The sequence below is a fragment of the Staurois parvus genome, unplaced genomic scaffold (assembly GCF_062004578.1).
Source record: "Staurois parvus isolate SC_StPar_1 unplaced genomic scaffold, SC_StPar_1.0 ptg000090l, whole genome shotgun sequence".
Taxonomy (NCBI): domain Eukaryota; kingdom Metazoa; phylum Chordata; class Amphibia; order Anura; family Ranidae; genus Staurois; species Staurois parvus.
In genome coordinates this window covers 22,481,318-22,506,138 of record NW_028317886.1, presented here as the reverse complement: position 1 = coordinate 22,506,138, position 24,821 = coordinate 22,481,318, and the positions used below count along the sequence as shown (strand labels likewise).

Genomic DNA, 24,821 nt, shown 5'->3' with positions numbered 1-24,821 from the left:
GAGAAGGTGTAGTGTTGAATTATCACTAGATGTCTACAAGCCTCTTTTCAAAGTGGACAAGTGTCTCCCAGCCTTTACCACAATTATGTGAAAAAATTATTGTAGAGTAGGTTTAACATTTGTACGTTTTATAACCTGTTAATAATTCTAAAAAAATAAACCTGAGCCAGTATGTCGTGTATACTATTTGTTGCATCATATAAAGTGATACGTTGTTTATTTTTTTTTTATCAGGCAAGCAGTATTGATTGCACTCATGGTTAAAGTTGGTATTATTTCTGATAAACATACATGGGATTGGAAGTCTGTCAAGGACGTGGCAACAGGACTGCAGGTACATCTCTGGTTTTGTCAGTGCATTCTTTGGGTTGAAAACCAAGGGTTGGATTTTACCAAATCCTCATTGTTCTATCAGATCAGATGGATGCTTGATGCTGTGGTTCTAGTCATTTGTTATGGCTATACTATATAAAAATTTAATTATTGTTTGGGTGAAAAACAAGTCTTTAGGTGACTAGGTCATTACACAAGGTACAACCATCATCTAATGCAGTCATTTTTAGCTAGGGCCTCATTACTCACTTGTGGCTTTTGGCACCTTCTGCTGTTATTTTCTGCAGCTTTTACATATTTTTTGACTGTTACGCACATTTTTTTTTCAAATTTTTTATTTGCTATAAAATTCACCTCTGCAACTCAAAAAACATCCCTTAGCCTAAATGATTGTTAAACAGAACAAATTGCTCCCTATGAAGTATGCTACACAAGTAGCATCCAGTTGTATTTTGTAGCCATCAGTCACACCTGATCGGAGCCTTGTTGTGTAATAATGCCAGATTGATTTCTACTACATGCTGCTTGTATAGCTTACATGTGTACATACAGTGGGGATAATATTTATTTGATCCCCTGCAGATTTTGTAAGTTTGCCCACTTACGAAGAATGTAAGGGTTTATAATTTTTATCGTAGGTGTATTTTAAATGATAGAGACAGAATATTAACTGCAAATCCAGAAAAAGCACATGATACAAATGTTATAAATTCAGTTGCAGTTCAGTGAGTAAAATAAGTAATGGATACCCAAGCAAAACATGACTTAGTGCTTGGTGGAGAAACCCTTGTTAGCAAGCAGGAGGTAAGACGTTTCTTGTAGTTGGTTACCAGGTTTGCACACATCTCAGGAGGGATTTTGGTCCACTCCTCTTTACATATCTTCTACTAAATCCTTAGGGTTTTTTGGCTGTCGCTTGGCAACTCGAAGTTTCAGCTCCCTCCATAAATTTTCTATAGGATTATAGTCTGGAGACTGGCTAGGCCATTCCATGATATTAGTGTGCTTCTTCTTGAGCCACTCCTTTTGTTGCCTTGGTGGTTTGTTTTGGGTCATTGTCATGCTGGAAGACCCATCCACGACCCATCTTCAGTGTTCTGGTTAAGGGAAGAAGGTTCTGATCCAAGATTTTACAATACATGGCCCTGTCCATTAGCCCCTCAATGTAGGAAAGTTGACCATGTACCTTTTAGCAGAGAAACAGCCCGAAAGCATAATGTTTCCACCTCCGTGCTTGACTGTAGGGCTGGTGTTCTAAGGGTCTTGGTCAGCCTTTTCCTTCCTCCAAACATGGTGAGTCGAGTTAATGCCATGGAGCTCAATTTTGGTCTCATCTGACCTCAGCACTTTCTCCCAATCCTTCTCTGAATCATTTAGATGTTCATTGGCAAACTTCAGATGGGCCTGTACATGTGCCTTCTTGAGGAGGGGGACCTTGTGGGTGCTGCAGGACTTCAATCCATAGTAATGTATTGTGTTACCAATGGTTTGTTTGGTGACTGTGGTCCAAACTGCCTTTAGATCATTCACAAGCTCCTCCCATGTAGTTCTGGACTGATCCCTCACTTTTCTCATGATCATCCTTAACCATGAGGCAAAATCGTGCATGGAGATCCATGTTATTTTGTATTTCTTCCAATTGTGAATAATCGTTCCAACAGTTGTCTCCTTCTCACCAAGCTTCTTGCTGATGGTCTTATAGCCCATTCCAGCCTTGTGCAGGTCTACAGTTTTGTCCCTTATGTCCTTTGACAGCTCTTTGGTCTTGCCCATGGTGGTGAGGTTTGAATGGAAGGAAGAGATTCTATGGACATGTGTCTTTTATACACATAATAAATTGTCGTTAGGAGCACCTTCTTAAATTGACAGGACTAATCTGTGTACCACATGAGCACATAGCCAGTTTGCGGGAGCCAGAATTATTGTTGATTGGTAGGGGATTCAATACTTATTTTACTCGCTGAACTGCAACTGAATTTATAACATTTGTATCGTGATTTTTTTTTTTTTTCCTGGATTTGTGGTTTATGTTCTGTCTCTATCATTTTAAAATGCACCTATGATAAAAATTATATGCCCTTCATTTCTTTGTAAATGGACAAATTTACAAAATTTGCAGGGGATCAAAAAAATACTTTCCTCACTGTATGTGCATGTTCATATAAATATATCCTGTGTATAACACCAGGGAAAACAATCTGTAGTTAATCAACTAACTTATATAGAAATAAATAAGGTTGCCGCTAATAGATCACCCAGTGTTTTTCTCTACACAACAAGTGCATGTTTGACCTTGGTTTAATATTAAGGTCAGTAGGAGATGGTGAGCACATAACTGAAGCACCAGGTGAATGCATTTATCATAAGGGATGTTTTTTTTCTTAAGAAACTAAAGAAAGACTAGGTGCACGATACAGTGGTGGGTGAGTTATAATTTAATGGACACTTTTTATTGATCACATGTTGATGATATAATATGTATAAGATTATTTAATATTTATTTTGGTTGTGTTGCCCCAAGATAGAAAAAAAAAAATATATATTTTTTTTTTTTTTCTTTTTATTTATCTCGGCTTGTTATGGTTCACTGTGCTGTGCTAGAAATGACAGTCAGGTTTGTGGTGTTCCACCAGCCATTTTTGGTCAGCATAGGGGCTTCACATTTTAACAGAACAAACTGGACATGGACAAAAAGGCACAGGGAGACTAACCGTGTTTGAAAAAGGTGGTAGGATAAATGATTACATAATGCTGAGAAACTGAACAAACAGCAGATTACAGGTAGAGAATGTCGGACTTTTTTTGTTCTCTGTTCTCAGAGTGGAGAATAAAGGAGAGCATGGAATAATTCTTAAAGAAGAACTAAAGTCTGTAGTATACTAATCTTTGTTCCTGTAATGGGACCGTTAGATCTCTCACAGACTGCTGACATCTTCCTTTAGGTACCAGGTGTCTGGCCTCTTGATTAGTCAGCAGGGATGACATGACTCCCGTGCTTAGATACAGTGTATTTGAATACAAAACAGGCAGGTACGTTTTTGTCTTACTTTAGAAGACACATTGTATGTATCTTCTGCAGTGAAGAGCTACCTGGTTGCAGTTACTTCCACTTTAAGGAGACTTCACCTTGGGAAAAAACCCATATAAAATGCAGGCAACTAGAGGTGTCAAAACATACAACAGCCTCTCAAAACCTACTGTCACAGCCAGTTCTGGCAGGTAAAACTTTGATACTACCTAAAAGTTCGTCACCAAGGTCCTTCCAATTGCAAAAAATGGGTGGCAGCCTCACTAGCCGTTAGAAGTTGCACTGCATAGGAAACTCCATAAGCATTCAGTACTCTCTTTCCCAGTCTTTTACAGCATCTCCATCTATCATTATAGTCCAAAGAAATTCCTGGTACCTTCTAGGTATGGCACACGTGATCCTACACCCTGCCTCCCCACAATTCAGGGTGAGCACAGTCAAGGTTAAATTTTGGCTTTAAAAAATTGTAAAAAAAAAAAAAAATTTAAGACTACATTAAATAAAGTAAACTTACTAATTAAAGCTTTAGTTTTCATGCTTGGTATGGTTCAACATCACTTTGTATATCTTGCTGTGGATCACAAACTGGAATTATTTGTTAATCTCCCACTATGCCTGGAAATTCCCTATAACCTGATTAAGACTTGAACCTGTAATTTGGGAAAACACACATGTATAGGGATTTTAGTGAGGACAAATCACCTTTTATGGCTTCTTCTTTGTTTCAGGATTTTATTATTTGTGTTGAAATGTTCTTGGCTGCCATAGCCCATCACTTCAGCTTTTCATACAAACCATACGTACAGGAGGCAGAGGAAGGCTCATGTTTTGACTCATTTCTTGCCATGTGGGATATATCGGATATACGGGCAGACATATCTGAGCAAGTACGCAATGTTGGTAAGGGAATTGCTGCTATTTTATACATCATGGGAAAATTGTGTTGGCACTTCATTATACAAGGACAAATATTGCAAATATAAATATTGCAAACAAATAGGATGGGTGTAAATCCTTTTTTTTTCCCCCACATGCCTTTATTTATATTTTTCTCCACACTTTCTGTACAGATGACAGTGGAAAGGGTTGAAGCTAAGGGGCATATTTATGATTTTGACATTTACTTCAGGTTAATACACATACACAACACATCAGGAAGATACAAATGCAGCAAATGTTTGGTTAATGTTAAATTCACTTTTTATTAAACATACCCCTTATTCACATAAATTAAATTTTCTTTTAAAAACGGTGCTACGCTGCTGCAGAACACTGGTCTTGTCCACATTTTAATTTGAAAAATTTAATTAATATACTGAATAATATCTGTGCAAACATTAATCCAAATGCAATATTGTAGATTATGATTCTTAAAGAATTCTTTTGGGGAGTCTTTTCTTCCCTTCCTGTTCCAGTGTTCACCTGCACTTGATCCTGTAAATGTTATCAGTGTGCATTGATGTATTTTTTTCTATGTATAGTTTGTAATTTTTCATGTACATGGGGGCAGCATTATTTGCTGATTATAATGTTCTCTCTGTTTCCTGCTAGGTTGTACTGCACAGTTGTTTGCCTTACTAATCCATTTACTTCACTGCCTGGTTATTGGACAATTCCTGAGCAATTGAAAACAATAGATTCTATGCTGCCACTATCGGCATGTTGTGGTAGTTAGAAAAATAATGTTTTCTAGGGAGAATCACTTTTTAATTATTGGCAAGCAACATGTAGTATTTAAATTAATAATGTTTTGTGGAGAAGTATATGATTCTTCCAGCCCAGACTTTCAATATATGAATGATGGATTACAGTACCTAATTGATGTTAGAGCCATGACACAGCTTCAGTCTCAGGCTGTCTTAGAGGAGAGGGACTTCTCCGCACAAATATATCATCAATATCATCAGTTCATTCTTGTGCAGGATTTGTACAGACTTTAGGTCCAAAACCTTCTTCACATTTCAGTAAGTTGTGTTGTGGCTGATGTAGAAAGCTGCACCACCACATGTACAGTTGCAAGAAAAGTATGTGAACCCCTTGGGATTACGTGGAGTTTTGCATGAATTGGGCATAAAATGTGCTCTGAATGTCATCTAAGTCACAACAATAGAAGAACACAGTCTGCTGAACATAATACTACACAAACATTAGATGTTGCCATGGTTTAATTGCACATAACATGTAAACATTCACAATGCAGGGAGGAAAAAGTATGTGAGGCCCTAGCTTAATGACTTCTCCCATAGCTAATTGGAGCCAGGAGTGAGCCAACCTTGACTCCAATCAGTGTGATGATATTGGATGTGTTGCTGGCAGCTGTCCTGCCCTTAAAAAAACACACACTTGTTTTGGGTTTACTGGTTTCAAGAAGCACTGTCTGATGTGAACCATGCCTCACAGAAAAGAGCTCTCAGAAGACCTACGATCAAGAATTGTTGACTTGCATGAAGCTGGAAAGGGTTACAAAAGTATCTCCAAAAGCCTTGATGTTCATGTGTCCACGGTAAGACAGACTGTCTACAAATGGAGAAAGTTTAGCACTGTTGCTACTCTCCCTAGGCGTGGTCGTCCTGTAAAAATGACTGCAAGAGCACAGCGCAGAATGCTGCATGAGGTAAAGAAGAATCCCAGAGTGTCAGCTAAAGACCTACAGAAATCTCTGGCACATGCTAACATTTTTGTTGACACATCTACAATAAGGAAAACATTAAACAAGAAAGGAGTACATGGGAGGACACCACGGAGGAAGCCATTGCTGTCCAAAAAGAATATTGCAGCACGTTTGAAGTTTGCAAAAGAGCACCTGGATGTTCCACAGCACTACCGGCAAAATATACTGTGGACAGATGAAACCAAGATTGAGTTGTTTGGGAAGAACACACAACACTATGTGTGGAGAAAAAAAGGCACAGCACACCAACATCAAAACCTCATCCCCACTGTAAAACATGGCGGAGGGAGCATCATGGTTTGGGGCTGCTTTGCTGCCTCAGGGCCTGGACGGATTGTTGTCATTGATGGGAAAATGAATTCCAGAGTTTATCAAGACATTTTGCAGGAAAACGTACGACCATCTGTCCGCCAACTGAAGCTCTGCAGAGGATGGGGGATGCAACAGGACAATGACCCAAAGCATACAAGTAATTCAACAAAACAATGGCTTCAACAGCACAGAATACGCCTTCTGGAGTGGCCCAGTCAGAGTCCTGACCTCAACCCGATTGAAATGCTGTGGCATGACCCTAAGAGAGCGATTCACACCAGAAATCCCAAGAATATTGCTACACTGAAACCGTTTTGTGAAGAGGAGTGGTCCAAAATGACTCCAGATCGTTGTGCAGGTCTGATCTGCAACTACAGGAAATGTTTGATTGAGGTTATTGCTGCCAAAGGAGGGTCAACCAGTTATTAAGTCCAAAGGTTCACATACTTTTTCCTCCCTGCACTGTAAATGTTTACATGTTATGTGCAATTAAACCATGGCAACATGTAATGTTTGTGTAGTATTATGTTCAGCAGACTGTGTTCTTCTATTGTTGTGACTTAGATGACGTTCAGAGCACATTTTATGTCCAATTCATGCAAAACGCCACGTAATCTCAAGGGGTTCACATACTTTTTCTTGCAACTGTAGAGGATGTATGCATTGGAAATCGAGGAACAACAGTTCATATGTGATCTGATAAAACTGACAAAGACTTCATGTGTTTCTCCAGAGCTTCTTTATTCATTTAAACTGTAGAAAAATGCATGAACAAACAATTTGGTGCTTTTCACTGATGCAGCTCAATCATAAGGCTTATAACTAAGCTGAATCAGTACAATGTATCATTTGCACTTATTTCAAGATCCATATTTAGCTGATATACAGTTGTGGCCAAAATTATTCAACCCCCAATGCTGTAAAGGGGTTTAGGGACTATAGTGTACATTTGGAATTGTATTCAGAATCAAATCCTACAAGGACGTTGTAACTACCCAAATGCAACTAAAATGACATCAATTGTTTATGTAATACAGTAGTAAATGGTTCTTATGTGGTTTCTTCATTGCCACAATTATTCAACCCCTTAAAGACTACCACTCTGAAGAACAGAGGTTCATACAGGTGCTTTCCATCAGGTATTGAAAACACCTGTGGATGTCACCGAGCAGCAATCAAGCATAATAAGCACCAATTAGGCAGCTTTAAAATGACTGTGATACTCAGCTCCTTCTAGACATTTACTGGTGTGGTTACAAACATGGTGAAGGCAAGAGAATGGTCCAGGAAGACAAGAGAAGAGGTGATTTCTCTTCACAGGAAGGGCAATGGCTATAAGAAGATTGCAAAGATGTTAAACATACCAAGAGACACCTTAGGAAGCATCATTCGCAAATTCAAGGCAAAGGGCACTGTTGAAACGCTACCTGGTCGTGGCAGAAAGAAGATGCTGACTTCGACTGCTGTGCGCTACCTGAAGCGTAGAGTGGAGAGAAGTCCCCGTGTGACTGCTGAGGAACTGAGAAAAGATTTGTCAGATGTGGGTACAGAAGTTTCAGCCCAGACAATAAGACGCACACTGCGTAATGAAGGCCTCCGTGCCAGAACTCCCAGGCGTACCCCCTTGCTGTCTCCAAAGAATAAGAAGAGTCGACTGCAGTATGCCAAAAGCCATGTGGACAAACCACAAAAGTTGTGGGATAGTGTTCTGTGGACTGATGAAACAAAATTAGAACTGTTTGGGCCCATGGATCAACGCTATGTTTGGAGGAGGAAGAACAAGGCCTATGATGAAAAGAACACCTTGCCTACTGTGAAGCATGGTGGAGGGTCAATCATGCTTTGGGGCTGTTTTGCTTCTGCAGGTACAGGGAAGCTTCAGCGTGTGCAAGGTACCATGAATTCTCTTCAGTACCAGGAGATATTGGATGGAAACGTGATGCAGTCCGTCACACACCTGAGGCTTGGGAGACGTTGGACCTTTCAACAGGACAATGATCCCAAGCATACCTCCAAGTCCACTAGAGCATGGTTGCAGAGGAAAGGCTGGAACATTTTGGAGTGGCCATCGCAGTCACCAGACTTAAATCCGATTGAGAACCTCTGGTGGGACTTAAAGAAAGCAGTTGCAGTGCGCAAGCCTAAGAATGTGACTGAACTGGAGGCCTTTGCCCATGAAGAATGGGCGAAGATACCCGTAGATCGCTGCAAGACACTTGTGTCAAGCTATGCTTCACGTTTAAAAGCTGTTATAACTGTAAAAGGATGCTGTACTAAGTACTAAGATTGAATGTCACTTGGGGGTTGAATAAAACTGATAATGCTGTGAGCACAGAAAAGACATTTGTGGTTATTTCATTATAACTGTTATGTTATATTTGTCTGACCTACAAGTGCCTCTTTAATGTAAATGTAAGCAAGATGACTGAATGATCAAAAGCAATGTCAAACTGGCCAAAACACTCAATTTCAGTGGGGGTTGAATAATTTTGGCCACAACTGTAAGTTTGGAACAGTCATGAGAAGGATGGAGGTGAGCCAATCTCCCTAGCAATAGCCACATTTTTGCACTACTATGTCAACTTTAATGACAGGCCCACTTTACATTCGTCGATCTCACACAGTGATCTCTTGCTGTTGTCCTGAAGAAACCTACAAGCTGCTTGGTTTGTGTGCTGCTATCCTGAAGTATGTGTTCTACTGAAATATTAGCTCTGTGTGGTCCTGGCTTTAGGATGTAGACTTTGTGAGAGTTGTCAGGAATTATGAGGTTTCTAACTAGGGTGGCATTCAATTCATGGGTCAGCTGGATTTTGCTGGTCTTGCTTATATAGATCATATGGTGTCCTCGTATTTGACCTTGGAAACTACTGGAGTGGATATGAGGAAGTTGGCTCTCTTTCACAAAATGTGATATCCACATCATGAGTTTATTCAAACCTAAGAATGTGTATTTTGTTTTGTAGGAAGAACAGTCTTGGGCAGACCAAGAAAAATGTTTTTTCCTGATGACCTTGAGCAAAACGAGCACACCAGCTTGCTTTCTTCATCTACTCAGGATCCCATATCCGCAGAACCTTCTGTTCCACCATCCCCATCTGGACATTATCAAGGGTTTGGTCAGACAATAACACCGCAAACCACACCCACCTCGGCCACCATTCCTGAGGAGCTCTACAGCACAGACTCTCCGGAGCAGGAGGTAAATGTGCCAGTGCCTGAGCTTGATGAGGTGGAGGTAACACATGATAGTAGCAAGCGATCTCACTCTTAATTCTCCAGCAAAGGATACCATGCCAAATTTTCACAAGACTTGAATACTTGATTTTGGTGCCCATATGGACTTCTGCTGCTGTTTGAATAGAAGGTCTGGATAACAGCCACTTTGGCATAATTGTTGGATTTATTACCTCTTTTATGTTTAGTTTTGTGTTTTGTTCCCGTTGTGCATCCCTACAGTGGAAGATGTCGGACTTTGTTACAATATCTGTGATCACCATTACTACAAATGCAAGTATGCAAATGAAAGTGGGCTTTCTTCAGATGGTTTTTAAGTATAACAGTACTAAAATATAAATTTAGGTTATTTACTACTGCCTGCTTGCTATAATCATACAATCAGCCTTAGTGTTTTTATGAAAGAAAAACCGTTGGAAAACTTAGTGAGCCAATCTTACGAGTTAGAATTTACAGTTCTGGAGGTGTTCCTCCCTTGTGGTGTTATGGTTACAGAGAAGCAGCATTTGTTTTTGGGCTGTTACATAGCTACAAACTAAAACAGAGAGGTCATTTTTAGTCATTTTAAGTTATAAAATTGCTTGTGTAGCAATATATATTATTTCTTTTTAATCAATAATAGATATTTACTTGTCTTTCTATTTTCAAATTTTGACCATTGTTTATTCTGTTATTTGCCAAAGCTTTTCTTCTTTCTGGAGTCAGTTATATTTTCCTCCCTCGTTATCCTTGTTAGAGGTATATATTTAATTTTCAATGGTAATTCCATCTCTGATGCCACTCTTTAAACTCCTCTCATCCAAGAACTGCAATTGCAGATTTCACAGCAGCATGACCTACTGCCAAATCTGGAACCGCAAAAGGTACTCTATGAGTAGCAATGTATATGAATGGCCAGACTTCACCATTCACCTAATGTAAACCATGGAAGAAGGCAGCCCTCTGCTACTTACTGGTGTTATTGTAGGGTTACTGTATATGTAGATAAAGGTCATCTCCTGCAATAAATGAATACTATATAACATTTGAAGCTGTCTTTTAGCATCCATAGTTTAATACAGGAAAATGGAGTTTATTTGATGTTCAGTGATCGTTAATATTGATTATCCTGCATAATATATCTACAGAAATATTACACATATATGAAATCCACTCAGTGCCAACTGGATTACATGTTTTAAACATTTAACATAATGTGAATAAATTGACAGATAAGGATAATGTATTGAGCTGCAGATATATTACATAAGTGCTAAGCCTTAGTGTTCTGTATAGGTAGACAAAAAGCTTTTACACGTGTCTGCAGCATATTTTTATCCAAATACAGTAATATGATTGCAAACTAACATTGAAAGAGGAACCTGTGGTTCACAGCTAAAAAAACTCAGAAAATAATTACAGCTAGAAAGCCAGTATTTTCATCTGTTTCTAAACCCTAAAACAAAAAAATTTAACTTTTGCAGCTTACCAGTACTTAGATGAGGTGGCTGCATTAGTTTTTTTTCAGGCATTTTCCATCAGGTGATCCTACAAATAACTGGGGGGGGGGGTAAAACTCCACTGCAAGATTGGAGCCATGGTTGCCAACTAGGCGTGACTTTAAATATATTTGCCTTTATTCACATCTGTTACAGGGGAGATAATTGGATTAGTAGTTTATACAAATAGGATTGTGTTTTCTTCCAGGTCGGCTTGCAGAAAAAGACACTACATTCCAAGCAAGTTCAGCAGGTATTTTCTGTACCTACTGAAAAATATTCATAGCTAAAAGAAAAACAAATGCAGCCACCATATCCAAGGACTAGTAACCTGCAATATATTTCATTTTTGTTCCTGGGTTTAGTTATGCTTAAAGCAGAACTCAGCCCTCCTGAGTTCTGCTTTAAGCATAGTTCTGCTTTACAGCCAAGGAAGCTGCCTTCATAGCCTCTGTTTGATTTGCAGTTGCCATGGTGCTTCACATGTGATTCTCTATGACACCAGCCATTTGAGGGCCTGACAGTTCATTTAGCGGGTTACAAAAGCACATTTTGTAATTGTGATAGTTATCATTAAAGATATTCCTTGAATGTAGTTGTTTTAGGAAACTGTTACATTGGTGGGTTTCATTCCACTTTAAGGCCTCGTTCCCACCATGGTGCAGGGACGTTCGTTGTTCTGCATGCGTTCTGCAAGGGCACAAAAAATAAATAGTTCTTTATGTGCCCTGTACACACCACAACCATAGTATCACGTGCAGATTTTCTGCGCAGGAATCTTCAACATGTACAAAACTCATTGAAACACGCATGTAAACTGATGTCTCTGCACGTGAAATCTGCGGGGTTTTTCCACCAGTTTTTCTGCGTGTAGGGTGTGAATGATGCCTAACCCCCGGTTCACATATATGCGGCCATGCGGGCCGTGTTTTGCACTGGCACGAGAACCCATTCATTTGAATGGACTCCCGTGCCCCGGGACATGCAGGGAAGAAGTCCCTGCACTTCTTTTGAAAACGCAGCCCACACAGGAACCTCGTTTCCCAGTACGGTTGCGTTTTCCAGTGTGGACGGCGTGCCATTAGAACTAATGGCACCCACCCGCGGGTCCGCATTTCTCTGTGCGGGTGTTGCAGCTGCACAGATTTTCATGCGGATCCGCAGTGGCACCACCCACACAGATGTGAACCTAGGGTAAGAGTGTTGGGAATGCTCAGTTTTGCCTGTGCCTGTAGTTTGCTGCTCTCTCCTGCAGAGGGCGACATGCTTATTTATGGAAGAGACCCTAAGATTTCTGAAAGTGATAAGGTACTTCCTTGGCATCGGCATTATCCACGTTTTTCTGGTAAAGTAGCACGTTAGAAAGCATTTGTTGGCTACAGGATACCCCCAAGTCTCTGAAATACTTGAATTTGATCATTGTTTTAAAATCTGAATTTACACCATATGTGAGTTGAACAGAGTAAATTAGAATGGCTTGGCAGTACATGTCTTATTTCAATTTAACAGAATTTAGTTATGTAAAGTTTGCAGATAAAATGTCAGCACCAAAATAGTGTAGAATTTTCTTATGGCGCAGGCCAGATACAGTGTGGCTTTCTTTGTGGCAATTACTTCTTAACCTCTTGGCGCCAGCCGAAAGCAAATGTGCGGCCTCCTGGCATCAGGGCCTAGATGCCGAGCGGCCGCACATTTGTGTTTTATTAAAAAAAGACATATGTGCTGAGAGCGCACACCCTGTGTGCTCCCAGCACACATGTTCGATACTCACGGAAAGGTCCCGATCTCCTCTTTCGATCGGGACCTTTCTCGATCATGTGACCACCGTGGCGTTGTGTCATGGCGGTCACATGTCTCTAAACCCCGCCCCACCTCCCGGCTTCTGAAACCCTTAAAAGGCCGGGAGGTTAAAATCCCTTTCTTGAAGTCTATTGAGGATCTCTCTCTCTCCCCGCTTGTGCTGGTTGTTGTTATTGTGTGGGCAGGATAACTAGAGGTGGGACTATGTCTGATCCTGCTATGGGTGGCAGTATAACCCAGAGTTCCTGAATGTGAAATAATATGTCAATAGACTTCAAGAAAGGTATTTTATGGGGAATGCAAAAATCCGTCCACTACAAGTAAAATATTATAAAGTCTTTGGGCACTGTGTTTGTGACTGTGCTACTATAGAAGCGATAAGCCACATGAAGACCCTGCAACCTCTGGTGGCTTTTTATTGTATGTAGCAATAGTTACATATTGTTTGAAGTAAGCTATTTATGGCAGCAGAAAAGCTCATTTGTTTCTGCTGCCACAACTATATATAACTTTTAGTTCTCCATTGTTATGCACTATAAATGTCTGAATTTTAAGTCATGGTTAAGTGTTGAGTTTTGAAGCTCGATGTACAATATGGCACACTTTTCCAGAATATACCTTTTTGAACTACATTTGTCAGGTTAAATGCTATCCTTTGTTACACCAGAGCATACAAATATTCTGAATGTCTGGCTTACTAAATAACACTGGGGGTAACCTTCCACTTTAAAGTTTTGTTATATGGATCATTCCTGAAGTCATTTGTAAAAGAAGCTTACTATTATGGCATCTTATGTCTTGAAATACCGTCCCTTTACTGTTCCTTCGCTTCTGCAAGTACTCCACAATCCCAGCTGTGTGAATACCTGCTTTTTCTGCCACCTTGTACATCATTACATGTGCAGACAAGCACAAGAAACCCCTGCATGCAGTGCTTAAAAAGGTGTTTGAGCCATCCACAAAGGACCAATACCTGCAGCACCAAAGGAGCATTAAAGTGGTGGCTTTTTAAGACCTAGATCCTGGAAAGGTCATTGAAAAATTACAGATAGGCTTCTTTTACAGGGTTGGCCTTCTTTAATAGTGATCCTGTTTTATATTAAAATGTTACTAAACCCACAACAGTAAAATCAGTCTGTATATGCAGTAAAGCATGCTTGTTATACTCACTGTGGAACCTAAGGTGATAATCCTCTGCATTGTGTAAAAAGGCTGTTTGATCCTGACTTCTATGATCCTCTGCTTCTATTGTCCCCAATCCATTTGCTGGAAGTACAGAGCTCTAGGAGTCACTCTGCACATGTTCAGTTTAGTATGCATTGCTAGAGTTTTGTTTTTTTTTGGGGGGGGAGAGTGCATGTGATCGGCTTAGGGCCAATCAGCACTGTTCAGACAGAGGGTCAGGGGTCATGCAGCCACATAGGACAGTCAGAGCAGAATGAAAACTCCTCCTACAAGCTTTAACCACTTCTCAGCTGGACTCTGATAGAAGACACAAGACTGCTATATAGTGCTGATAAAAAAAGGTATTTAGCAGTGTATATTTACTAAAATAATTGCATTTCCATGTTCTGTGTACTGTGGGAGACCAGATATAGTGAATGCAGGGTCCTGGGTTTAGTAACACTTTAGGTTTTAAAAAAATGGAAGATACAACATTGTATAACGTACAGGAAGAAACAGGAGTTTTGTTTATATGAACATGTTACTGGCAGAAACAGGCACCAGGCCTAGCTTTGTCATCTCCGGTGGGTGAATTTGTGAATATTTCTGTTTTTACCATACCATCTACCTGAGTGGTAGTCTATTAACAGAAACCGTTTGTGGACAGTAAGGCACTGTTTCATCAATTTGAGTAAACCACCCAACAATGCAAACAAAATTGGGCTTAATGCCATGTTTTTGCCGTACTTTACTAAAATATCCTGCATAGGATAAATATGTGAAACTGATCCTGCCCAAAAAATAGAGACAAGCAAGCAGCTTTTCATGCAGGTGCTGTGTGTACAGCAGATAGGGTCATGTATAGGAAAATACTTTTCTCCTTTTTTTTTTTTTTCTTCTATATTCTGCTTTTTACAAAGCTCTTACAGTAGAGATAGGGCTGTTTGAACAAAACCTTTGAGTTTGTGAAATGTCATATGGGAAAAGCATATTGGGCTCTTAACAAATTCCAGCCCATATTCCACTGTTCTACATACTAGAGGTAGTTAGAGGCAGGAATTTTGAAAATGAAGCTTACAATTCTGTACATTACTACTGACATAGCTTGTCCAGTATATTTTATTTATAGGTCACTTCCAACTACTTGAGAGGAAACCTGGTTGTGTACTATATCAAAGATATTGTTACTTTTGTGTTAAAAACGTTTGGTTACTTGTGTATTAAGCAATCCATGTTTTAAGTGATTAATTGCACTAAAATTTCTATCCATAATTTAATCCTTCGGGGGAAAAAGGACCATTATGGAGTTGTTCTAGTCCATGAAATCTATGTGACCATTTGCATTGGATAAATTATGGGCCACTTCACCCACATCTCCGTTATGGGAGGAGGATGCTTGTGGACAAAATGGCTTTTGTTGTGTTTCAAAAATGACAGCAGCCAAATCTCAATCATTTTTAAGCCCGGTGTGCCATCTCCCCTCCAAAAACCATTCTCATTCCTACTGCTGCATTATTTGTAACGTAGAATACAATAAAAATCCAACAGAGGATTGAGAAGTACTTATAATTGCTTCAGCAGCTAGGAGGACCTGGAAGCTTGCTTGTAGAGATTTTGCTAGTCTAATGGTACCTGAGAGATTAAAAGAAGCAGTGGGTCATTCAGTTTAACATCCATAGCCAAAATGTAAGAGCAAGTTTTGGTTGGGCTAGGCCTGCAATGTTGATCTTTGTTAGTTTGTCACATTTGCATTGTGTGTTATGATGTATGATACACCCTCCTGCACTCATGTACCTGTTCCTCTGTGTCTCCAGCACTGTTCTACAGAAGTCATGTTTTCAATAAACATTGATTAGAGCCCCTGAGGGATGCATACAATGGTGAAACAAAAGTCAACACAGAGAAAAAAGAACCATTTTAAAGCAGAACTAAACAGTATCAGAGCATCACAAACTGAAAACACTATTTTATTAATTGTTATTGTTTAAAACAAACTCACCCTTTCATGTTTCCATGCTTTATTTTGTAGATAAATCACTTTGAACGCCCCACAGCATTTCTAGTCACAGCCATCTTAAGTACGGGCAGATGATTCATGTAGCATTTACTTCCTGGAATCCATCTGCCCTTAGCTTGGACAGTCAGGATGGATGTGCTTAACTGAGAAAGCCCCTCCTCCTCTAGTTAAAAAAAACAAAATTGCCAATGCAGACTCCTGGGATCTATGAGTCATTTTGGCCTGGGCCAGAAACCAGTAAGTGGCTGAAGAAATGTAAAAAAAAAATGTAAAACAAGTAAATATGATATACCGTCCTATCTACAGTATTTACTAATGGTAGCAGCTTAAGGATTAAAATAGTTAATGTTCATTGAGAGAGTTTTTAGTTCCGCTTTAAAATCTATCCATCCAGAGTCTGTTCAAGAACACCTGTTTAGATGACAGTATAGATCATATGGACCAGCTTCCGTCATTTAAAAACTTGTACAATTGTAAGAAAATAATACAGACGGAAGCATTAACCTAAGAGCACAGACTATTGCTATTTTCCATATAAACCACATTTTCAATCTATTTTTTCATTTCTAGTGGCCAAACATATGGGAGGCAGTTCGTTGTTCATACAGCATAGAATACAAGTTTTTGGTGGAAGAATTTGTACATGGTGATCTATGATACAGAGTAAAGTGTTTCTCCAAAGATCTGTAAACTCCACAGAGGAAACCAAAATCTATTTTCTGTTTTTTATTAGAAAATGTGCCATGCTTGGTGTGGTGTTGCCTTTAAGACACTAATCTGTACTGGGGATGGAGGCTTAGCATTTTCTTAGCAGCTATTTTAGGAGTACAGTATGCGCTCTACCAGCTATGTGCTATACTGCCTTTCTCAGATGTGATGACCAGATTGTTGGAGGCCTCTCATAACTAAACATTAGATCAGCTGTAATCACCTGTCTACTATATACCCAATGCAGACGATTCAGTGTCACATTCACATTAGTGTGTCAAATACAGCAGGGACAAATAATATTTGTCACAGGAAATCTGAAGTTTTAGGTATTTTTTTTTGTATAGTTACATTGTTCCAGTAAGTAATCATGTGCCATACCTGGCTGATCTCTGTGAAAGCTAGAAATCTCTGATATAGGAACTGCTACTACAGTGATCTCCACTAGCTTCTGTATCCTGTGCCGAGCAGCTACCCTGCTACATAGCAAACACAGGAGGCTGCCTGTCACTCCACCATTCATTGACAAAATGCAAAGTATTCCCTGAATGGCTCCCATGTTGAGCGAGTAATCGCCTGTGCTCACTATGCAACATTGCAACCGCTCGGCACAGGACCCAAAAGCTAGCAGCAATCACTGTAGTAGAGGTGCCTACTACAGTGGTTTCCAGCCTCCACAATCATCAGAGGTATGGCATATGCATACTTACACTGGTTCAAGGTTAACCAATGTAACCATGCAAAAAGCCATATTTAAACTATAGCTTTAAGTCCAAACATTTGTCAAGAAAAAGCTGAAGATTCGCCCAATTCCTTAATTTGCATTGATGCTGTAATATTGGCCAATCGCCTTCTATAAATCCGGTGAAGCAATTTAATAAAAATACCTACCTAGTGTTCCAATATTTTCAAAGGAAATATGTGATTGGCTGCCATTGTTGACTAAAAGAGCTATAATGTAGCTGTCATTCTGATGTTTGGCTTTAATACTGTGTGAATCACTGATCTGGAATGTGGATAAAGAGTTTAGATTTTTCTCTGACTTTTCTCTGACCTCTGTAACCAGATGCAGCAAGGCAACTAATACTTTCAGAAGGTGACCAATATCAGACTCCCTATTTCTGTACTTTAGACCAAGAGTGCAAAAATGTAATGGGGTGCTAAGAGTAGTGGTATAAAGTATAACTACAAGCAAACAATAACTAATGACCTTTTATGCCTCACTACGTTGAGCTACGTTGGTCCATAATTAATTGCTTTTGGGTTACATCACAGTCTTTTGCATTGTATTTTTGATGCATGCACTGGAGGTAAATCTGGTAGTCACCCTTTTCCTTACCCGTTACTACATGGCATATGTGATGAAATAAAATAGACATTGTTAGCAAGGTTGCACAACTTTTGAATGGCTTTTCCAAAAACAACAGTAACTTCCCATATCATGAAGTTTTCTGCTTAACAACATAGAGGTGTCCCCAACAAATAAGGATTTCCATTTATTTTGGAAGTTCCCTCTAATGTGAAAAATATGTCTTGCTTACCAACCTGGCAGACATCCAAGCACAATTCCTAATGCCTAATTCCCATGTCTCCCAGTTCTGTCCTCTGGTCAGTAATTCCAAAAAGAATATACTATGGGATCTTTAAGGGAAGGGAGAGAGGAGATAAATGAAGAAAAAAATGGTGGAAATGTGGCCATGGGACCTGGGAAAGTGGGAAGTGGGCACGGTTTGGGGAAACACTGTACTCGTATGCCTTCTTATGACACTTACTCTGTCTTTACACATAAATAGAATTGTTGCATTGTCCCCGCTTTGCTTTACTGTTGTATAAAATGTAGCTGCAACTATTTGCCCTAATGATGCCCATACACGAGACGAAAAATTGTGCGAAAACCTGTCCTTTGGGACGTTCATTCATTTTTCATCCAGTTAATGGGCACAAATAGAAAATTTGTTTTGACATTTTTGAGCCAAAAAATTGAAGGAAAAGTTTGGAAAATGTCTACCGTACAGATGATAACTTTAAAGGTTATTGTGTTTCTCGCCAGTTAAAAATAAAACTGTTCCTACTGCGCAAATGTGACAAAACAAACAAAAAACTGATTAATTTATGTACATTGAACGATCTATCGGCTCGTTAAAAAATCAGTCATTACATGATGGCAATATCACTTGCTTTCATGACCATATGTTAGTTTTTCAAAAACACATTTGAGCGATTTTTTGACTAGTATATGGTTAGCATTAGTGACTCAGCCTAAGAAATAATGCCCTAATTTAGTCATAAATAGTACAGAGAAGGTATTATTGTATATTGGCAGAAACATTACAGTATTTTTTTGGGTGGAAATTGAGGACTTTGATGGAGCTTTGACATAAGGTTCCTATTTAGATCTTCTCAAATTGGTGAATGTCTTTTGAGAGAGGATTTCACATTGAAGTCTGAGGGACACCATTATGGGAGGCTGAAGAAGGGGTGAATCAATATAATGGATAATAACATGTAAATCACATTCCATCTAATATTGAAGTATTAGATTCTAGTGTGGAATTACTTTTTGGTTTTTTGGTAGCTTTTCCATTCGGACTGGCAGATTTTCCATCATCTGCTGATCAGTGCTGTGTGACACATTTCAAAGCACGCACCTGACAAATGGAAATAAATGGATTTCAGAATTTATTGCATGGGAACGGTTTAGATAGGGATTGACAAATGCTCGTAACCATGGATTTCTGTAACTTTTTAAGGACTTGGAAAAGATATATTTGACCTTGAATGCGTCTTTTTTTTTTTGGTTTGTGTTGAGTCACGTCTGAGTCATTAATCTTCTCTTTAAAGATGTTTCGGTGTTTTGTTGCCAATTATAGCAGCTGGTGAAATGTAATATTGTGGTTGCTGCCTTCTGTAACAAGTCAACAATTTTTGCTCCATTTATGCTGCACCTGCATTCTATATGTACTATATGCCTTACACAGCACATTTTATAGTGGACTCTGCAGCTGTGCTTTATGCTGTATTTATACAATGTTACTACTGTCTTCTAAAATGTGCTCCTTCTTTAATGTCTTCTATATAAAATAATAAAGCATTTATTAAAAATGGAAATGTTCTACATGTTTTGTTTAGATCTATTGTTTTGTTTCAAATAATGGTCGTCTTTTGTTAGTTACACAGCTATACTACAAAGAATAACTGTACATATTATTATTATTATTCTTATTATTATTCTTATACAGGATTTGTATATTGCCAACAGTTTGCACAATGCTATACAATAGAAAGGGACACAGTATGGCTACATAATAATGCAAGACAAGAAAATTAAGAGGCCTTGCTTGTGAACTTACAATCTAAAAGGGAGAAGTGAATTCAGTAAGGTAACACCTGTGTGAGGATGAGCTGATGGAGAAGGTAAAAGTTCAGTTTTTAGGTTACGGCAAGATAGACTTCCCTGAAGAGATGAGTTTTCAGGTGGACAGAATGGGAGAAAGCTGTCCAGACTGGAGTAGAGATTTCCTGAGGATGGGAGCAGTTCTAGAGAAGCACTAGATTCAGCATGGGAGGAGGTGATGAAGTTAGTGAGCAGGAGGTCTTGGGAGGAGTGAAGAGGACGGTTTGGGGGATGTTTTGAGACAAGGTTATTAAGAAAAAGAAATGTAAGGAGCATCAGGCACTATTTACACTGGCAGTTCAAGAACTATGCTGTTACACAGCGTTGATAGCTGCTTTCATGACCAGTTATTGGATGCTTGCTTGGTGTCGCATGGTTGTCTAATTTACCGGCTCCATTCACATAGATGGGTGTGTTAATGCGTGTTGTGTTAAAGCGGAGTTCCAAGCTCCCCACAAAAAATCAAGTCAGCAGCTACAAATACTGTAGCTGCCAACTTTTAATATAAGGACACTTACCTGTCCAGGGATCCAGCGATGTCCTCACCCAAGCTGATTCTGCAATTGGCTTCGGGTGCAAGTGCCAGCATCTTAAGTAAGGGAAATTGGCAGTGAAGCCTTGCGGCTTTACAGCAGGTTTTCTACTGCACTACGCTTTGTGAATGGTCCCGCAGTCTTCTGGGACCTGTGAAGTATGCTAAAAGGCTTCGGAAGAAGGAGGGTGGGCAAATTTCCAGCTCAAAATGCCGTGACGATCTGATCCAGAAGTGGGAGCGGGACCTGTCAAAACCAGGTACCTGCTCCCCCTCAAAAAGTGCCAAATGTGGCAGTGGAGGGGGGAGGATACAAACAAGTGGGAACTTTCCCTTTTGGGTGAAGTTCCACTTTACGGCAGTCCAGTCACTTTAAATGGGCTCTTAACAAGTTACAATGCACAAAGTACATGCATTATTGTTGGTCAATCCTGAAATCCAGCACCATTTAAATCTATTGCATATTATTGTCGTTCAACACAATGAACCGTGCTTTCGGTGTTCTAGTGTTCTGCGCAATAGTCCTTCAGTGCACTAAAATTGAATTGGTATGCCAATTTTTGAATGCACCTGAATTCACCTATACTATGCATTATGGCTTTGCTGCCTTTACATGCATCATAATACATGTGCATAGGTGCAAATAAAGCCTGAATATTAAAAAGTTACTTGTGAGCCAATAAGGTGTATAATAAACAGCTTCTATCAATAAGATTGCAGGCTATCTTGCTCACCCTCATAAATGTGAGTTATCAGTGCATACAAATGAAGAAAATATAGATGGCGCGCTCTATCAAGACCTATTACCTGTATATAGTATAAAAACTGTATTTGCATTAAATCTCTAATAGCTGCATGATCTCTTATGTGTAACCATACATGATTGTAATGCCAATCAATACACAAACGTGTTGATAATAATGAATAAATTAATTAATTTATTCATTATTATTAACACATGTTTGGGTATTGATTGGCATTACAATCATGTATGGTTACACATAAGAGATCATGCAGCTATTAGAGATTTAATGCAAATACAGTTTTTATACTATATACAGGTAATAGGTCTTGATAGAGCGCGCCATCTATATTTTCTTTATTTGTATGCAAATAAAGCCTATTTGTTAGGATGGGCCCTTGCCAATGAACCCCCCCCCCCCATAACAATTGGGGGATTTTTTTTTTTGGTCTAACGTTGTAACATGTTGCTCAACTAGTTGATTTTTTCAGTAATTTTTTTGTTTCATCTTTTTCCTTGTATATACAATGTGCAAAATGGAAGGAAAAAGTGTTTCTTCCATACTGTAAAGTACAAAATGTTCACAGAACACAAAGAAGCGCTGGTGTGCATAGACCTGCATGGGTTACACTCACTTTATTGGGTACACCTTGCTAGTGCCACGAAAATATTACACCACCACTACCAGCCTGAACCATTGATACAAGGCAGGATGGATCCTAGCTTTCATGTTTTATACAGCAAATTCTGACCCTACCATCTGAATGTTGCAGTAACCAGTCTGCTCAGAATCTGCTCTGCTCTGACATCAACAAGGCATTTTCATCCACACAACTACCACTCACTGGATATTTTCGCTTTTTCGTACCTCTACTCTGTAAACCTTAGAAATGGTTGTGTGTGAAAATCCTAGTAGATCACACCAGCCCATCTGGCACCAACAACCATGCTATGTTCAAAGTCACTTAAATCCCCTTTCTTCCCCATTCTGATGCTCGGTTTGAACTTAGCAAGTCGTCTTCACCATGTCTACATGTCTAAATGCATTGAGTTGCTGCCATGTGATTGGCTGATTAGCAATTTGTGTTACCAAGTAATTAAACAGGTGTACCTAATAAAGAGACTGGTGAGTGTATATTGACATGGACACACTCAAGAACTACATAGCTACAATAAGTATGGTCTACTGGTTTAAAAACAATATACTGTGCAATCCCCATTTCACAATTTCCAACTCTGCTTGTACTTCTTGGCAGGGCCAGGCAGAGGGTAAGGCAAAAAGTTGGCTACCTTGTGTTCTTCAGCCGGGGATAGGGGGTTCAAATATGGCAGGATCTACAACCTATGCTACTGAGGTAGTTTGCAGCTGATGAGGGAGGGGGGCATTTTGTCCTGAGTCTTGCAGGCTAAAGGACTGTGTTCCTGCATTGCTCCTTGGGCAGCAGGAAAGTGGCAGGTTTACCCATTTTACAGTTTTCTGTGAAAGAAAAGGAACACATATACTTTGGTGGTTTTCAAACTGCCATTTCTTAAAATTGGAGCTGGTGTATGACCAGCATTGAAGAATAAATGCAAATGCAAAAGCTAAAGAGTAAATAGCCCTGTATGGAGCGCTCACGTTCCTGTAAAAACACAAAGTTCTAGCTTAGGTCAACTATGAGAATGGTTATTGCACTCAAAATATTACTGTTCAGGAATGGACTAGTATCTTCTGAATGAAAGTTTCCCCCCTCCCAACATTCCCTGGTGGCCTGGCTGTTACCACTGTGCCAAGTGAAAAAAGTTCTGCTCTCCTTACAGTGGCAGCTGCCGTTATGCAAGCCAGGAGCATTAATCACATTGACATGACTGGACTTGTGCTACAGACCACGGCTCATTCCACCCAGCTTTTAGAATAAGTAACGCCTAACAAAACTACCCTAAACTGCTACATGAATTACCCTTCAACATCCCTGCACTTACAACAGGTCATCTTGAAGGGTTTCCTCATATTTTCCTTTATTCATTATGCAAAAACATTTTTCTTCAAAAATTCTTTTCTTTATCACTGTACATAACTCTTACCACAGGAGGTTTATAGTACTGGATCATCCCAGTAGATACATTTACATGTACAGTACTCCTGTTAGGATTCCCATGAAGCATGCACAAATATAAAGAATATAAAGTCCTTGTCATAACTTCTGCTCTAGTCTGTGTAGATGAGATCTCCAATCTGCAGCTCAGAAGCCATGTTATTCAGCGATCTATGATTTGGCTACTTAGCAGATTCTCACTATCTGTCTATCTGCATATCTGTTGCTTTGAAGATTTTCTGCATTAGCAGAGTTTGCTTTATATAGTGCAAATACATTTTTGTTTTGTTTTCCAATAGTGTTTCTTAATTTTTTTATAAGAAATTACAAGTCAGTACAGAGAAGATATACATTCATCCCCCCTCCATCCCATACAAACTGCAGTCCTTTCAGTCCGGAACTGGCAATGTGAAAAATACGTTTCAATAAGAAAAGTAAATCTCTGTTGATGGTAACCAATGGAGTCCCTTAGGGACCTATAGATGGAAGATGTTCAAATCGAGGGAAGGGAAAGAGGAAGCGAGTTAAAATAGAAAGGGAAGAGTGAGAATAGATATAGGGGAAGTAAGGGAAAGAAAAGAGGAAGAAACAAAGCACACTTGTTGAAGAAGGGTCCGACCAACAGTTGGGTGCAGGGAGCAAGATGGTTTATGGCTATCGACATCCCATGTCAAGTAGCAAATACATTTTTGAATATCATTTAGCATCATACACTCACCAGCCACTTTATTAGGTACACCTGTTCAATTGCTTGGTTACACAAATTGCTAATTAGTCAATCACATGGCAGCAACTCAATGCATTTAGGCATCTAGACGTGGTGAAGACGACTTGCTGAAATTCAAACCAAGCATCAAAATGGGGAAGAAAGGGGATTTATGTTACTTTGAATGTGGCATGGTTCCAGACGGGCTGGTCTGAGTATTTAAAAAACTGCTTATCTACTGGGGTTTTCACGCACAACCATCTCTAGGGTTTAACCACCTCCCGCCCGCCATATAGTAATACAGTGAAAGGTAAAACCCTTAATTTCACTTCCAGTGTAAAGGAATTTAATATTAAATCGTTTATAAACTGCAAGACTAGATATGCTGTATATCCACTTGGCGACTGCCCACAATGTACTGCGGAAGGGTGGCCGCTGTAGGCGAAGCGGCATACCCATACCTCACTGCCTACTTCCGAGTTTAGGACGTGCACATATGTGCCCCCACCCTGCACCCACTGTGATTGTACAAAGCCGAAGCCTGTCAGCAAGTCTCGGCCACGGATTCATGGGTGAGAACTGCTGATCGGCTGTGTGCAATCACAGCCCAGAGCTCTGTGTTGG

At 39.6% G+C, this 24,821-nt stretch overlaps 1 protein-coding gene across 1 annotated transcript in view; it reads left to right on the top strand.

The window, feature by feature from the left end:
* The window catches only part of TMEM184C (transmembrane protein 184C), a 48,784-nt gene extending 28,928 nt beyond the window's left edge, over positions 1-19,856 (top strand). The window contains exons 8-10 of the mRNA XM_089670480.1: positions 235-334; positions 4,090-4,261; positions 9,311-19,856. Coding sequence (XP_089526606.1) covers positions 235-334; positions 4,090-4,261; positions 9,311-9,618 — 580 coding nt within the window. The 3' untranslated portion in view covers positions 9,619-19,856. The remainder of the gene's footprint in view (positions 1-234; positions 335-4,089; positions 4,262-9,310) is intronic.
* The last annotated feature ends 4,965 nt before the right edge of the window (positions 19,857-24,821 follow it).